General features: G+C 47.8%; 1 protein-coding gene across 1 annotated transcript in view; it reads right to left on the bottom strand.

Annotated features, from left to right (window-relative positions):
* LOC306964362 (von Willebrand factor A domain-containing protein 5B1-like) overlaps positions 1-16,187 on the bottom strand; it is a gene marked incomplete at both ends in the record, with an annotated part of 71,941 nt that extends 55,754 nt beyond the window's left edge. Inside the window, 4 exons of the mRNA XM_079558354.1 lie at positions 2,112-2,243; positions 4,178-4,332; positions 4,412-4,631; positions 15,998-16,187. Coding sequence (XP_079414480.1) covers positions 2,112-2,243; positions 4,178-4,332; positions 4,412-4,631; positions 15,998-16,187 — 697 coding nt within the window. The remainder of the gene's footprint in view (positions 1-2,111; positions 2,244-4,177; positions 4,333-4,411; positions 4,632-15,997) is intronic.
* Positions 16,188-17,254: the final 1,067 nt, after the last annotated feature.

Raw genomic sequence — 17,254 nt, 5'->3', positions numbered from 1 at the left:
AAAATGATTTCCTGCTCATATCTATATCCACAGCTGTTATCTCCTATGCAAAGTCTGTATACTGCTTTCCATATGCATATCATGGAAAATACATGCAGCCCTCCAGCCATTTCCAAGTACTTTCCCAAAGGTTTTCTTCATTCTTGCAGAAGCTTGAGTCAGACTTGATCACAGTCTCGGCAAAACAACTTATCCATCAATCACGTCACATTTACAGATGTACTTTTCCTTTGTGCAGCAAATGGATGGAGTTATGAAAACGATCATCACAAGGGACCGTCTCAGCGGAGGAGACTGAGGAGACTGAGGAGACTGCAGTCGTGGCAGTCTCCTCAGTCTCCTCAGTTACAAATGGCCCATCTCTCCAGGCAGGAGACTAGTTGGAGACTCGAGTTGCTGCTGGTCACGGAGATGTCTCAGAGACGTCCCCTGGAGATAAGGCCAGTCTCCAGGTAGTCTCAGTGAAAACTAACTGGTTCGTCTCCGCATGGTCTCCGAGAGGCCTGAGAGGTTGTGAACAGTAACCTCACAAAGATCTCCGTGGTGTCCGACAGGTCTGGGAGACATTGCAGAGACGTCACAGAAACGTCTCACGGGTTAAAGGAACAGGCCACTGTTTTTCCACACTGAGATATGTTCTTACCTGAGCGAGTTGATCCGTACCTGTCTGGTCTTTGCGCCCGTGGAAGAGCTTGGTCGCTTCTAACTTCACCCCCGTTTGGAGCTATTGGAATATGCTGGGAGAGGCCAAATGCTAACAACATCTTTGGTCGTTTTGCGTGACTGAGGGCACGGGTGAAGACCAGACAGGTACACATCAACTCGTCTAAGCTCAGGTGAGAACATATCTCAGTATGTATGTATGTTCCTTTAAGGACAACAAATAGTGTCTTATCTCCAGGGGGCGTCCGTGACACCTGCGCACACACGGGCGCCACATTCAAAAATCAAATGCAGTACAGACAGTTCGCTGTAGATGGCGCCTCACTGACGGTTTTAGGCAGAAAGTTGATCTTTCAACTAATTTGCACTAAATAGCCAAAATTATGACCAGGACATGTAAACCAGGGGTTCTCAACCTGGGGGTCACGAGACAGATTTTGGGGGTCGCCAGAGCATATAGATAAAAAATATATATTATTGTTATGGTATTGTAGCACACATGCTATTTTACCAGGGTGCTATTATTTGTTCTAAATGTGATTAATTTTATTTTAGCCATTGTTTTTTCTTTGCTTTTTAATAATAATATAGGTTGATGTTGCTGTTTTTTCCCATGGTCTGACCCAGGCGGGGGTCACGATTAGGGCTGCACAATATATCGCAAAAAATATCGTATCGCGATATTAGCTGATGCAATATCCGTATCGCGAGAAGCCACAATATATCGCAACAAGATCCACCCAGTTTTTTTTTTGCAAACTCAAACTCATGCATTGAAGTCATGTGTAAAAGTTCAGTTTTAGTTTAACATTTACTAGCTTTGTTAACCCCTTAAATCCTACCTGAACCGAGCACATTTTCTCCAGTTTGGCTTTACCCCAATCCAAAAGCTTCTGGAAAAAAGCTGTGAAAAAGCAACAAAACTGAGACGAAAACAATGATGGAAATGTGACAAAAAAGTGACAAAAATTTGACCAAAATGTGACGAAAACATGACAAAAAATTGACGAAAAAATGACAAAAAATTGACGAAAAAATGACAAAAATTTGACCAAAAAATGACAACAACAAAAAATGACAAAAAAGTTGAATACCCAACAAAAAAATTATGGAAAAAAATCTGATAACGTGAGGAAAAAGATCCTCTCGGTTCAGGCGGGAGTTAAGAGGTTAAATTCTACCCTTGTTTTGGTCCTGATTGGGTGTTTTTTAAGTCTTCTTTTGACACAATTTGCTGAAATAAATGGAACATATCGTGTTTGGTGAAATATCGTAATAATCTCGTTGGGGGGGGGGGGGGACAATGTGTCGCCAAATTATCAATTGAGATTGTTTAGTAAAATGCAATAATATTATTAATGCTATTCTCAAGACAGTTTCCGAATATCTCTGTTTTTCCCTCAGATCATGCAGTCCCATCCCCACACACTGGCACTGAGCTGACTTACCGCTGGGGTAGATGAGGATGGTGACAGGGCAGTCGTAGGTGTACTTGTCGGCCAGCGTGACGACCACGCTGGTGGCAGATCGGGCCAAAGGATCAGCGTCGGCTCGAATGGCATGAGACGGGCTCTCCACACCTGCCCCAGACAAAACCCAAACAATCAGAAGCAATCCACACAGCACTGACCTGCGACACGAGAAACAGGAGCACGGACGTCCTCAGCTCTCAGAGACAATGGTACTTGTGATAAAGTCTATGGGCTGTCGGTAACTTTGTAGTTTTGGAGAGTTTTTAACCCCACTAGCTTCTGCAGTGATTCATGGAGATGACTGGGCAGCTGCTCTTCCTCCTCTACAGAGAGACACACGTCCTTTTGCAGGCGGATTCACTTAAAGGGATGTTTCAGGGCCTCATTTCCTCGTTATCCAGAGTGTTGCTGATTTCTGGAGATATTTTTGTTTGTAATTCATGCAGTTCTTATATTTGAAGAGTTTCGTGGTGCTAGGCTAGTGCAAGGCTAGTGCATGTCTATGGTATCAGCTAGCCTGCATTAAAAACAGTGTGAGCCGCTCCACAGAGCACCTGAGGCAAATCACTGATAACACCAGACTAACCATATACATGTCTGTGTCCATAGAGTCATTTAAAACACCTTATATTTGAGCAGCATCAGCTTCGTGGTTGTATAAGCTACACAGCGGCGGAGTGATCTGCTAGAAAATAGTCCCTCAGAATGAGATCATTCATGTGATGCAGGTCAGTTATATTCCAAACATTAGACATGTATATGGTTAGTCTGGTGTTATCAGTGATTTGCCTCAGGTGCTCTGTGGAGCGGGTCACACTGTTTTTAATGCAGGCTAGCTGATACCATAGACATGCACTAGCCTAGCGCCACGAAACTCTCCAAACATAAGAACTGCTTGAATTACAAAAAAAAATATCTCCAGAAATCAGCAACACTCTGGATAACGAGGAAACGAGGCCCTATGTCAAACATCCTGAAACATCCTTTAAATAAACTTTGTAATACACTTGGGGCTCATTTACGAAGCGTGTTAACACGTACAAACATGGCAGAGTAAGAGGCAAACTTAGCGCATGGTTCCTGATGAAAATGCAAACAAAGGCTATTTTGCCACAATGCCCAAAATTTGAATGCTATAGATTTAGTTTAACGAGTGCAGTCGTGTTTATCTCGACTGTGTGAAGGAAAATTGTGCATGAAATGAGTATGTTGGAGAAGCAGGTACTAACAATATAATGCAGTTCAGTGTGCGGAATCATAGAGGCTCTACATTGAGCTGCAGTTCATTAAAAAGGCTCCACGAGTCCATGTTCTTGTAATGTCCTTAATCCTTATGAAATCTGCGGCGTCTGTGAACACTGGTGACAGCGCGAGGAGCCACGAGACTGTTCACCTGCCAGTGTCTGTATATTTCTATGTTTATCTATATCATTTTCTTTAAAGGGGCTGGATGCAAGTTGGTCATTTTATACTCACTACTGCCACCTCAGGTCTTACGTGGAACTGCAGTCTCTATATTAAGCTCTCCGGAGCCTAAGTCACACCTTTTTAAGTGACGGTGCAGGATTTTAGAGGCAGTTGTGGTGAACAGGTCTGAGCTCAGGGGTAAGCAACGTCAGGCCCAGGGGCCAAAACCGGCCCTCTACCATAGAACCTCTGGCCCTTATTACACATATGCAAGATCAAATGCCTGTTAACGTACTCTTGAAATGTGGAAAATACTGTCTATTCCTTTAGAATTTTCTTATCAAAACACTAATTATGACAACACAGGCATTTGTACAAAGCGATGCTTTACTTTGCTCCTTTTTAGCACCTGCTTCGTAAATGACCCCCTTGATTTGGGAAATTCAACGGATTTCCAGCCCATTGACTTCAATATTCTCTGCAGTGAATTCAAAAGGATTCACAACACTATTTTCATTCTTTATTCTTAAACTAATATATGTATTCCTAAGAACGGGCAGATTGTGTGGTGTTAGATATGTTGGCGTTAACAGCCGTGAACAGCACAGAAACAGAAACATGTGAAACACACTGACCTGCCAGGAGATAGGGAGCTCTGATCTCCAGTTGGAAGTTGAACTCGTAGTCCATGGAGTTGATGGTCTCCTCCTCCAGCAGCGAGACCAGGCTCTGGTGAGGGTACGTGGGCAGCGGGTCATGAGGACTGGAGGCACTGCTTTGTCTGTGTGTTCTGAAACCCCCCCAGAACAGACTGATTTAATAAGATGCTTTAGCTTCAGAAAAACCCCATCCTCATGGTCCTGACTTACGTCCTGGAGAAGTTGGGGGACAGGCCCTGCTCCTCGTTGATGCTCCTCTGGACCCGGGGCGTGCAGACCGGGGGGGAGCAGACTTTGATGCCTCCGCTGGGCAGAGTGCGGAGCTCAGAGGAGGTGCTCACCAGGACGTGCACAGTCTCCATGGGAGGGATGGTGCCGAGGTTCACCACCAACACGGTCCGCTCCATGTCCTCGTCCAGAACTATGTGTCCTACAGGGGGGGGTTAGGGTTAGTGCAGGATGAGACTGATGAACTATGTGTCCTACAGGGGGGGGTTAGGGTTAGTGCAGGATGATGCTGATGAACTATGTGTCCTACAGGGGGGGGTTAGGGTTAGTGCAGGATGAGACTGATGAACTATGTGTCCTACAGGGGGGGGTTAGGGTTAGTGCAGGATGAGACTGATGAACTATGTGTCCTACAGGGGGGGGTTAGGGTTAGTGCAGGATGATGCTGATGAACTATGTGTCCTACAGGGGGGGGTTAGGGTTAGTGCAGGATGATGCTGATGAACTATGTGTCCTACAGGGGGGGGTTAGGGTTAGTGCAGGATGATGCTGATGAACTATGTGTCCTACAGGGGGGGGTTAGGGTTAGTGCAGGATGAGACTGATGAACTATGTGTCCTACAGGGGGGGGTTAGGGTTAGTGCAGGATGAGACTGATGAACTATGTGTCCTACAGGGGGGGGTTAGGGTTAGTGCAGGATGATGCTGATGAACTATGTGTCCTACAGGGGGGGGTTAGGGTTAGTGCAGGATGAGACTGATGAACTATGTGTCCTACAGGGGGGGTTAGGGTTAGTGCAGGATGATGCTGATGAACTATGTGTCCTACAGGGGGGGGTTAGGGTTAGTGCAGGATGAGACTGATGAACTATGTGTCCTACAGGGGGGGGGTTAGGGTTAGTGCAGGATGAGACTGATGAACTATGTGTCCTACAGGGGGGGGGTTAGTGCAGGATGAGACTGATGAACTATGTGTCCTACAGGGGGGGGGGTTAGGGTTAGTGCAGGATGAGACTGATGAACTATGTGTCCTACAGGGGGGGGGGGGGTTAGTGCAGGATGAGACTGATGAACTATGTGTCCTACAGGGGGGGGGTTAGTGCAGGATGAGACTGATGAACTATGTGTCCTACAGGGGGGGGGGGTTAGGGTTAGTGCAGGATGAGACTGATGAACTATGTGTCCTACAGGGGGGGGGGGTTAGTGCAGGATGAGACTGATGAACTATGTGTCCTACAGGGGGGGGTTAGGGTTAGTGCAGGATGAGACTGATGAACTATGTGTCCTACAGGGGGGGGGTTAGGGTTAGTGCAGGATGAGACTGATGAACTATGTGTCCTACAGGGGGGGGGGGGGGGGTAGGGTCAGTGCAGGATGAGACTGATGAACTATGTGTCCTACAGGGGGGGGGGGGGGGGGTTAGGGTTAGTGCAGGATGAGACTGATGAACTATGTGTCCTACAGGGGGGGGGGGGGGTTAGTGCAGGATGAGACTGATGAACTATGTGTCCTACAGGGGGGGGTTAGGGTTAGTGCAGGATGAGACTGATGAACTATGTGTCCTACAGGGGGGGGGGTTAGGGTTAATGCAGGATGAGACTGATGAACTATGTGTCCTACAGGGGGGGGGGGGTTAGGGTTAATGCAGGATGAGACTGATGAACTATGTGTCCTACAGGGGGGGGGGGGTTAGGGTTAATGCAGGATGAGACTGATGAACTATGTGTCCTACAGGGGGGGGTTAGGGTTAGTGCAGGATGAGACTGATGAACTATGTGTCCTACAGGGGGGGGGGGGTTAGGGTTAATGCAGGATGAGACTGATGAACTATGTGTCCTACAGGGGGGGGGGGGTTAGGGTTAATGCAGGATGAGACTGATGAACTATGTGTCCTACAGGGGGGGGTTAGGGTTAGTGCAGGATGAGACTGATGAACTATGTGTCCTACAGGGGGGGGGGGGTTAGTGCAGGATGAGACTGATGAACTATGTGTCCTACAGGGGGGGGGGGGTTAGTGCAGGATGAGACTGATGAACTATGTGTCCTACAGGGGGGGGTTAGGGTTAATGCAGGATGAGACTGATGAACTATGTGTCCTACAGGGGGGGGTTAATGCAGGATGAGACTGATGAACTATGTGTCCTACAGGGGGGGGTTAGGGTTAGTGCAGGATGAGACTGATGAACTATGTGTCCTACAGGGGGGGGGTTAGTGCAGGATGAGACTGATGAACTATGTGTCCTACAGGGGGGGGGGTTAGTGCAGGATGAGACTGATGAACTATGTGTCCTACAGGGGGGGGGGTTAGTGCAGGATGAGACTGATGAACTATGTGTCCTACAGGGGGGGGGGTTAGTGCAGGATGATGCTGATGAACTATGTGTCCTACAGGGGGGGGTTAGGGTTAGTGCGGGATGAGACTGATGAACTATGTGTCCTACAGGGGGGGGGGGTTAGTGCAGGATGAGACTGATGAACTATGTGTCCTACAGGGGGGGGGGTTAGTGCAGGATGATGCTGATGAACTATGTGTCCTACAGGGGGGGGTTAGGGTTAGTGCGGGATGAGACTGATGAACTATGTGTCCTACAGGGGGGGGGTTAGGGTTAGTGCAGGATGAGACTGATGAACTATGTGTCCTACAGGGGGGGTTAGGGTTAGTGCAGGATGAGACTGATGAACTATGTGTCCTACAGGGGGGGGGGTTAGGGTTAGTGCGGGATGAGACTGATGAACTATGTGTCCTACAGGGGGGGGGTTAGGGTTAGTGCAGGATGAGACTGATGAACTATGTGTCCTACAGGGGGGGGGGTTAGGGTTAGTGCGGGATGAGACTGATGAACTATGTGTCCTACAGGGGGGGGGTTAGGGTTAGTGCAGGATGAGACTGATGAACTATGTGTCCTACAGGGGGGGGGGGGGTTAGTGCAGGATGAGACTGATGAACTATGTGTCCTACAGGGGGGGGGGGGGTTAGTGCAGGATGAGACTGATGAACTATGTGTCCTACAGGGGGGGGGTTAGGGTTAGTGCAGGATGAGACTGATGAACTATGTGTCCTACAGGGGGGGGGTTAGGGTTAGTGCAGGATGAGACTGATGAACTATGTGTCCTACAGGGGGGGGGGTTAGTGCAGGATGATACTGATGAACTATGTGTCCTACAGGGGGGGGGGGTTAGTGCAGGATGAGACTGATGAACTATGTGTCCTACAGGGGGGGGGGGGGTTAGTGCAGGATGAGACTGATGAACTATGTGTCCTACAGGGGGGGGGTTAGTGCAGGATGAGACTGATGAACTATGTGTCCTACAGGGGGGGGGGGGGGTTAGTGCAGGATGATGCTGATGAACTATGTGTCCTACAGGGGGGGGGTTAGGGTTAGTGCAGGATGAGACTGATGAACTATGTGTCCTACAGGGGGGGGGGGGGGGGGGTTAGGGTTAGTGCAGGATGAGACTGATGAACTATGTGTCCTACAGGGGGGGGGTTAGGGTTAGTGCAGGATGAGACTGATGAACTATGTGTCCTACAGGGGGGGGGGGGGGTTAGTGCAGGATGATGCTGATGAACTATGTGTCCTACAGGGGGGGGGGGGGGGTTAGTGCAGGATGATGCTGATGAACTATGTGTCCTACAGGGGGGGGTTAGGGTTAGTGCAGGATGAGACTGATGAACTATGTGTCCTACAGGGGGGGGGTTAGGGTTAGTGCAGGATGAGACTGATGAACTATGTGTCCTACAGGGGGGGGGTTAGGGTTAGTGCAGGATGAGACTGATGAACTATGTGTCCTACAGGGGGGGGGTTAGGGTTAGTGCAGGATGAGACTGATGAACTATGTGTCCTACAGGGGGGGGTTAGGGTTAGTGCAGGATGAGACTGATGAACTATGTGTCCTACAGGGGGGGGGGGGTTAGGGTTAGTGCAGGATGAGACTGATGAACTATGTGTCCTACAGGGGGGGGTTAGGGTTAGTGCAGGATGAGACTGATGAACTATGTGTCCTACAGGGGGGGTTAGGGTTAGTGCAGGATGAGACTGATGAACTATGTGTCCTACAGGGGGGGGGGTTAGGGTTAGTGCAGGATGAGACTGATGAACTATGTGTCCTACAGGGGGGGGGTTAGTGCAGGATGAGACTGATGAACTATGTGTCCTACAGGGGGGGGTTAGGGTTAATGCAGGATGAGACTGATGAACTATGTGTCCTACAGGGGGGGGTTAGGGTTAATGCAGGATGAGACTGATGAACTATGTGTCCTACAGGGGGGGGTTAGGGTTAATGCAGGATGAGACTGATGAACTATGTGTCCTACAGGGGGGGGGGGGTTAGTGCAGGATGAGACTGATGAACTATGTGTCCTACAGGGGGGGGGTTAGGGTTAGTGCGGATGAGACTGATGAACTATGTGTCCTACAGGGGGGGGTTAGGGTTAGTGCAGGATGAGACTGATGAACTATGTGTCCTACAGGGGGGGGTTAGGGTTAGTGCAGGATGAGACTGATGAACTATGTGTCCTACAGGGGGGGGGTAGGGGTCAGTGCAGGATGAGACTGATGAACTATGTGTCCTACAGGGGGGGGGGGGGGTTAGTGCAGGATGAGACTGATGAACTATGTGTCCTACAGGGGGGGGGGGGTTAGTGCAGGATGAGACTGATGAACTATGTGTCCTACAGGGGGGGGTTAGGGTTAGTGCAGGATGATGCTGATGAACTATGTGTCCTACAGGGGGGGGTTAGGGTTAGTGCAGGATGAGACTGATGAACTATGTGTCCTACAGGGGGGGGGGGGGGGTTAGTGCAGGATGAGACTGATGAACTATGTGTCCTACAGGGGGGGGGGGGGGTTAGTGCAGGATGAGACTGATGAACTATGTGTCCTACAGGGGGGGGGGGGGGGGTTAGTGCAGGATGAGACTGATGAACTATGTGTCCTACAGGGGGGGGGGGGGTTAGTGCAGGATGAGACTGATGAACTATGTGTCCTACAGGGGGGGGGGGGTTAGGGTTAGTGCAGGATGAGACTGATGAACTATGTGTCCTACAGGGGGGGGTTAGGGTTAGTGCAGGATGAGACTGATGAACTATGTGTCCTACAGGGGGGGGGTTAGGGTCAGTGCAGGATGAGACTGATGAACTATGTGTCCTACAGGGGGGGGGGGGGGTTAGTGCAGGATGAGACTGATGAACTATGTGTCCTACAGGGGGGGGGGGGGGGGGGGGGTTAGGGTTAGTGCAGGATGAGACTGATGAACTATGTGTCCTACAGGGGGGGGGGGGGGGTTAGTGCAGGATGAGACTGATGAACTATGTGTCCTACAGGGGGGGGGGGGGTTAGTGCAGGATGAGACTGATGAACTATGTGTCCTACAGGGGGGGGGGGTTAGGGTTAGTGCAGGATGAGACTGATGAACTATGTGTCCTACAGGGGGGGGTTAGGGTTAGTGCAGGATGAGACTGATGAACTATGTGTCCTACAGGGGGGGGGGGGGGTTAGTGCAGGATGAGACTGATGAACTATGTGTCCTACAGGGGGGGGTAGGGTTAGTGCAGGATGAGACTGATGAACTATGTGTCCTACAGGGGGGGGGGGGGGGTTAGTGCAGGATGAGACTGATGAACTATGTGTCCTACAGGGGGGGGGTTAGGGTTAGTGCAGGATGAGACTGATGAACTATGTGTCCTGCAGGGGGGGGGGGTTAGTGCAGGATGAGACTGATGAACTATGTGTCCTACAGGGGGGGGGTTAGGGTTAGTGCAGGATGAGACTGATGAACTATGTGTCCTACAGGGGGGGGGGGGGGGTTAGTGCAGGATGAGACTGATGAACTATGTGTCCTACAGGGGGGGGTAGGGTTAGTGCAGGATGAGACTGATGAACTATGTGTCCTGCAGGGGGGGGGGTTAGGGTTAGTGCAGGATGAGACTGATGAACTATGTGTCCTACAGGGGGGGGTTAGGGTTAGTGCAGGATGAGACTGATGAACTATGTGTCCTACAGGGGGGGGTTAGGGTTAGTGCAGGATGATGCTGATGAACTATGTGTCCTACAGGGGGGGGGGGTTAGGGTTAGTGCAGGATGAGACTGATGAACTATGTGTCCTACAGGGGGGGGGGTTAGGGTTAGTGCAGGATGAGACTGATGAACTATGTGTCCTACAGGGGGGGGGGGTTAGGGTTAGTGCAGGATGAGACTGATGAACTATGTGTCCTACAGGGGGGGGTTAGGGTTAGTGCAGGATGAGACTGATGAACTATGTGTCCTACAGGGGGGGGTTAGGGTTAGTGCAGGATGATGCTGATGAACTATGTGTCCTACAGGGGGGGGGTTAGGGTTAGTGCAGGATGAGACTGATGAACTATGTGTCCTACAGGGGGGGGTTAGGGTTAGTGCAGGATGAGACTGATGAACTATGTGTCCTACAGGGGGGGGTTAGGGTTAGTGCAGGATGATGCTGATGAACTATGTGTCCTACAGGGGGGGGGGTTAGGGTTAGTGCAGGATGAGACTGATGAACTATGTGTCCTACAGGGGGGGGGGTTAGTGCAGGATGAGACTGATGAACTATGTGTCCTACAGGGGGGGGTTAGGGTTAGTGCAGGATGATGCTGATGAACTATGTGTCCTACAGGGGGGGGGGTTAGGGTTAGTGCAGGATGAGACTGATGAACTATGTGTCCTACAGGGGGGGGGGTTAGTGCAGGATGAGACTGATGAACTATGTGTCCTACAGGGGGGGGTTAGGGTTAATGCAGGATGAGACTGATGAACTATGTGTCCTACAGGGGGGGGTTAGGGTTAGTGCAGGATGAGACTGATGAACTATGTGTCCTACAGGGGGGGGGGGTTAGGGTTAGTGCAGGATGAGACTGATGAACTATGTGTCCTACAGGGGGGGGGGGGTTAGTGCAGGATGAGACTGATGAACTATGTGTCCTACAGGGGGGGGGGGGGTTAGTGCAGGATGAGACTGATGAACTATGTGTCCTACAGGGGGGGGGGTTAGGGTTAGTGCAGGATGAGACTGATGAACTATGTGTCCTACAGGGGGGGGGGGTTAGTGCAGGATGAGACTGATGAACTATGTGTCCTACAGGGGGGGGTTAGGGTTAATGCAGGATGAGACTGATGAACTATGTGTCCTACAGGGGGGGGGGGTTAGGGTTAGTGCAGGATGAGACTGATGAACTATGTGTCCTACAGGGGGGGGTTAGGGTTAGTGCAGGATGAGACTGATGAACTATGTGTCCTACAGGGGGGGGGGGGTTAGGGTTAGTGCAGGATGAGACTGATGAACTATGTGTCCTACAGGGGGGGGGGGGGGTTAGTGCAGGATGAGACTGATGAACTATGTGTCCTACAGGGGGGGGTTAGGGTTAGTGCAGGATGATGCTGATGAACTATGTGTCCTACAGGGGGGGGTTAGGGTTAGTGCAGGATGATGCTGATGAACTATGTGTCCTACAGGGGGGGGTTAGGGTTAGTGCAGGATGAGACTGATGAACTATGTGTCCTACAGGGGGGGGTTAGGGTTAGTGCAGGATGAGACTGATGAACTATGTGTCCTACAGGGGGGGGTTAGGGTTAGTGCAGGATGATGCTGATGAACTATGTGTCCTACAGGGGGGGGTTAGGGTTAGTGCAGGATGAGACTGATGAACTATGTGTCCTACAGGGGGGGGTTAGGGTTAGTGCAGGATGATGCTGATGAACTATGTGTCCTACAGGGGGGGGTTAGGGTTAGTGCAGGATGAGACTGATGAACTATGTGTCCTACAGGGGGGGGTTAGGGTTAGTGCAGGATGAGACTGATGAACTATGTGTCCTACAGGGGGGGGTTAGGGTTAGTGCAGGATGATGCTGATGAACTATGTGTCCTACAGGGGGGGGTTAGGGTTAGTGCAGGATGAGACTGATGAACTATGTGTCCTACAGGGGGGGGTTAGGGTTAATGCAGGATGATGCTGATAACATGCAGCACTCATGTTCTGTGTCGGTGCTATGTTTTACCCCCTGGGGGGCTGCGGATGGAAGTGAGCTCTGAGCTAATTCCAGCATATTTACAGCACTTGATGTCTGTTCATTAATGTGCATCGTCCCATTGAAAAAATTAAAAAGTCAATGAAATCATGAAATGACAATAATATTAAACACACAAACTTGTAATACTGTAATGTAATACTGTAATGTAATACTGTAATGTAATACTGTAATGAAATACTGTATTGTAATACTGTATTGTAATACTGTATTGTAATACTGTATTGTAATACTGTATTGTAATACTGTATTGTAATACTGTATTGTAATACTGTATTGTAATACTGTATTGTAATACTGTATTGTAATACTGTATTGTAATACTGTATTGTAATACTGTATTGTAATACTGTATTGCGCTGCTGTGCCACCTGTAGTGCAGCAGTTAGCGCTTCACAGCTAGAAGGTCCTGGGTTCAATTCCCACCTGGACGGGGCCTTTCTGTGTAGAGTTTGCTCCTGTGTCTGTGTAGGTTTTCTCCGGGTACTCCGGTTTCCCACCACTAAACATAGGCCAGGTTGAATGAGAGTGTGTGAGTGCGCATGGGGGGCGTGTTTACATGCATGTGTTCATTAACATGACTGTCCCGACCAAACACACCAATAAACAAATGACAAAAAGTATAACTTAGTTTGAAAACCATCACTTTCTGAAAAAAATCACAAAGGTGTGTTTTCCTTGAAGAGCTATTTAGAATTTAAGTCTGAAATATTAGTAACATAAGACATTGAATCAACAGTTTTCACTACAGTAATGTAAACAATCACATCATAAACGTTTGGCTCCAACTAAAACACCTTTAGTTTCATATAATAGTTTGCCTAAACTAACGTGAAATATGTTTGCATAAGTGTGTATTCTGCTTTTTCCAGGTATTAGGTATTAACATCTTTATCACTATCTTACACAATCTAAAACATTTCACTTCCTGATCCTCCACGTGAGCTACCATAAGCCCCTCCCCCAATGTTTTGCCTTTAAAACAAGCTTCTAAACATGAATGTCCTGAATAACTCAGCCTCTAATAAAGCTCCCTCCACTTTCACAGGCGACAGCGACACATTTGACAGTGTGGAAGCCTCACACACAGGATTGTATCAGCCGTGCACGTCGGGCTCAGAAACGCCTCATCAGTCGACCTCTGGTCACGACGACGCGGTTAAAAGCTCTAGAAAGTCAATGCCCCTTTAGTGACAGTCTGTAGGTTTGAAGAGTGAGGAGATGGAGTGAATGTATGATCCAGCGCCCCCTCCTCCTGATCGGACCTGGCAGGCTGGATCACAGTCTCTTTGGTCAATGTGGGGCTCTGCTTAGTTGCTGAGGGACTTGACAAACAATAATATATACATTACCAGGTGGTTGACTTTGGAAGTGTAAATGTATTACCACTTTTAGGCGCCTCGATAACAATGTGAGATAAAAGTGCACATCCCGTCCCATTTGTATAACATTCAAAACTGAACCGCTACATTTAATTCCTTCCTCCATGTTCTTTTACATGAGTGTGTTAATATGCTGTATATAGTCCTCACATTCTTGTCAAATGGTTTTCATTGTGCTTTAAGCTGTCAGAAATCCATGTGGGCACTTCCTTCCCCTTCTCTATTATTATTAGATAATGACTTTACATAATGGGTCTCTGAGGCCGGCTTCACACATCGGTTGCCTGAAAGCACGAGCGGAGATCTACATTAAAACCTCGGAAATGGGGGGGGGAAAACCTGAGCCCCTGGTCCCACAGTCAGCAGAGGTTATTGCTCTGGATTTCATTGTCAATATTCATCAACATGCAGTCAAGAGTCATGAATATTTCACAGACAATGGCCATGGAATAAACATATCAGTGGATCTGTAATTACAGCGAGGTCAGATTAAGCAGTTTGTTTAGAAAAAGGTAAATATATGGTATTTGTGCAGGGTTCTAGACTGCGACCAAAATGCTCGCATATGCGACTATTTTTAGAGAATGTGCGAGTAAAAAAAATAAGTGGTAGCACCTGTGCGAGCAAAAAAAAAAAAAAAGTCTAATAGGCTTTATGAGGAGTGCTGCAAATGACGTTATAAACAGCGTCTCCAGAGCACTTCTCTGAGAACACACACACACTGCACAAACACGCACGCACCACCCAAGCTTTCACTATTATTGAAGAAGTCAGCTGGTAGTTTACGCTAAACGTTTTGTCCAGGCAAGTGTCCCGCTCTCCCTGTTGGTCCGAGGGACAGGTGAAATACAGACAGCAACAGAAGCCACGTGTCCCGACATGAATTAACCTTCTATTATCTTCTGCCAATGCGCACTTTCCGACAGTTTATTCCCCAAAGAAGTATCTATTTTCACTTTTATGTTCGCCATTTGGGGCGGTAGCGCTGCAGCCGAGCGGCGAGCTCAAGAGCGCAGGTCAGACAGAAGCGCGCGCACGAGAGGAGACAGGAGCGACTGGAGAGGAGGAGACAGGAGCGACTGGAGAGGAGGAGGCAGGAGCGACTGGAGAGGAGGAGACAGGAGCGACTGGAGAGGAGGAGACAGGAGCAGAAAGAGTTCAGCGGTTTATGTTCCTACCTGAGCTCGCTCTGATCTCCTCGCGGTCAGAAAAAGCTTGTTTCAGAGCGCAAATGTAAAGCTAACGGAGAGCTAACGTAAAGCTAACATAAAGCTAACGGAGAGCTAACATAAAGCTAACAGAGAGCTAACCTAAAGCTAACGGAGAGCTAACAGCTGCTCTTGTGACCCGCCCTCCCCCTCAGCCGCAGCAGATTCAGCTCCTGTATTTTATTTAGGCTTTAGACTAAAACAGGTACTTTTTGCCTGTGATTAATACGTCTTAATTGGCAGTAATACATAATTTTATAAGTGAATATCCTGCAAGTGACAGTGATATTGCAGATTTGGAAAGAAAGAGACAAGCAATTGTCAAGGAAGATGAATAATAATGGATTGAAAACACAAAATTAAAGCAGAACAATGCAAAAAATATATATATATATATAAAACTATATAAAATCACTATTACTTTAAAAAGTTTTAACACTATTTTAATCATTGTTAGGATCAATTATAAGTTATTTCGAACATGTTTATAACTGTCCTTGTTTTAATTTATTAAAATGGTGAATTTTGATATTGTGTCTCGAGTCTGTGCGACCAAAATATTGTCTGTGCGACCAAATGAAAAAGTTGGTAGCGCCAGCGCTACTAAAATAAAAGTTAGTCTTGAGCCCTGTTGTGCACATTATGAATTTTTTATTGCATAGTTTATAATGATGATGTCGCATGGATACTGAAAAAAGTGTTGATATCTATGTTAAGGCGGGTGATAGAGGTTAATGGCCTCACTTCTCGTCTCCTTCCTCCCTCCCTCTCCCTTTCTAGTCTTAATTCGAAGCGTATAAGACAGGAGTTTTGTGAAGACATGAGTGTGACGCACCGCCACAGCTGTGCAGCGCTCCGTTCAGCGTGCTGCTAGTGTAGCATGTGTTGATATGAGATATAAGACAGGAGTTTTGTGAAGACATGAGTGTGACGCACCGCCACAGCTGTGCAGCGCTCCGTTCAGCGTGCTGCAGCAGTCCTGGTGGACGTCCTCCAGCTTGGCCTTGTCTTTGATCTGCAAAGTGATGATCTGAGTGGAGATCATGGCCTCGAAACCAACCACTATGGCATTCTCCTCCAGGGGGTAGATGAAGATTCCTACAACACAAACAACATTTACCGACATACTTGAATTCAGACTATCTTTAAAAGTTCTGACAAGATATGTGTAACAGACAGCGGTGGGCCTGGCCAAAGGAAGACAAACAATGTCTTAATAGTATATGTATTCCTTCTTCAAAAGTGCCTTAACCCCTTAACTCCCACCTGAACCGAGCACATTTTCTCCATTTTGGCTTTACCCCAATCCAAAAGCTTCTGGAAAAAAGGTGAGAAAATAGCAACAGAACTGAGACGAAAACAATGATGAAGATGTGACAAAAAAGTGAGAAAACATTGACAAAAAATGACCAAAAAAATGACATGAAAAAGCCAAAAAAATTACAAAAAATGTGACAAAAATGTGACAAAAAAAGTTACAAAAATGAGTTGAATACCCCCCCCCCCAAAAAAAAAATGGAAAAAATTTGATTATGTGAGGAAAAAGATACATTTAAATGTTTTGTTTTTTTTCATTTATTTATTCATTTGAGCAGAAAAAGTATGTCAACATTTTACAGAAAGAAAAAATACAAAACAAGACTTTGTGCTCAAAAGGAGTAGGAAGAAGTTCAAAGAACATATAGTAAACCTACCCCTCTCTCAGTTTTGTAGATCTTAGCTTGAGGTGTTACTCTGGCCTACAGGATTTGGGTAAAGCTGAACTGGAGAAAATGCTCTGGGTTCAGGCGGGAGTTCAGAGGTTAAACACCTCTGGCGAGCTGCTCCTCCTCAGGGCTTTTTCATAGAGACCTGGTGTCTGGGAGCAGCATGATCTCAATGATTTGCCGGTGGGCGTGATTGACAGACGGCATCAACCAATCAGAGCAAGGCTAGATACGTCGCAGCCTTTCCAAAAACCTCCTTATTTACGAGGAACGCTTCAATTCATTTAGGGTGCCATTGCCTGTCTGACTGGTAATAGTTCTCTTTCTCACCCCAGCACCTTCAACTACAGGCTGATCGTGTGTTCAATTCAATGTAAGGAAAAGTGGTACCAGGATGTCAGCGTCTCAGTAAGAGCCGAGATGTCCACACTCAGCTGCACGTCTCCATTATAAAGCCACACTTTTGACAACAGTGGGGTCACAATTA

This window comes from Gobius niger (assembly GCF_951799975.1).
Source record: "Gobius niger genome assembly, chromosome: 6".
Classification (NCBI taxonomy): domain Eukaryota; kingdom Metazoa; phylum Chordata; class Actinopteri; order Gobiiformes; family Gobiidae; genus Gobius; species Gobius niger.
Note: the sequence above shows the minus strand (reverse complement) of the source record. Positions and strands in the feature narration are given on the sequence as shown.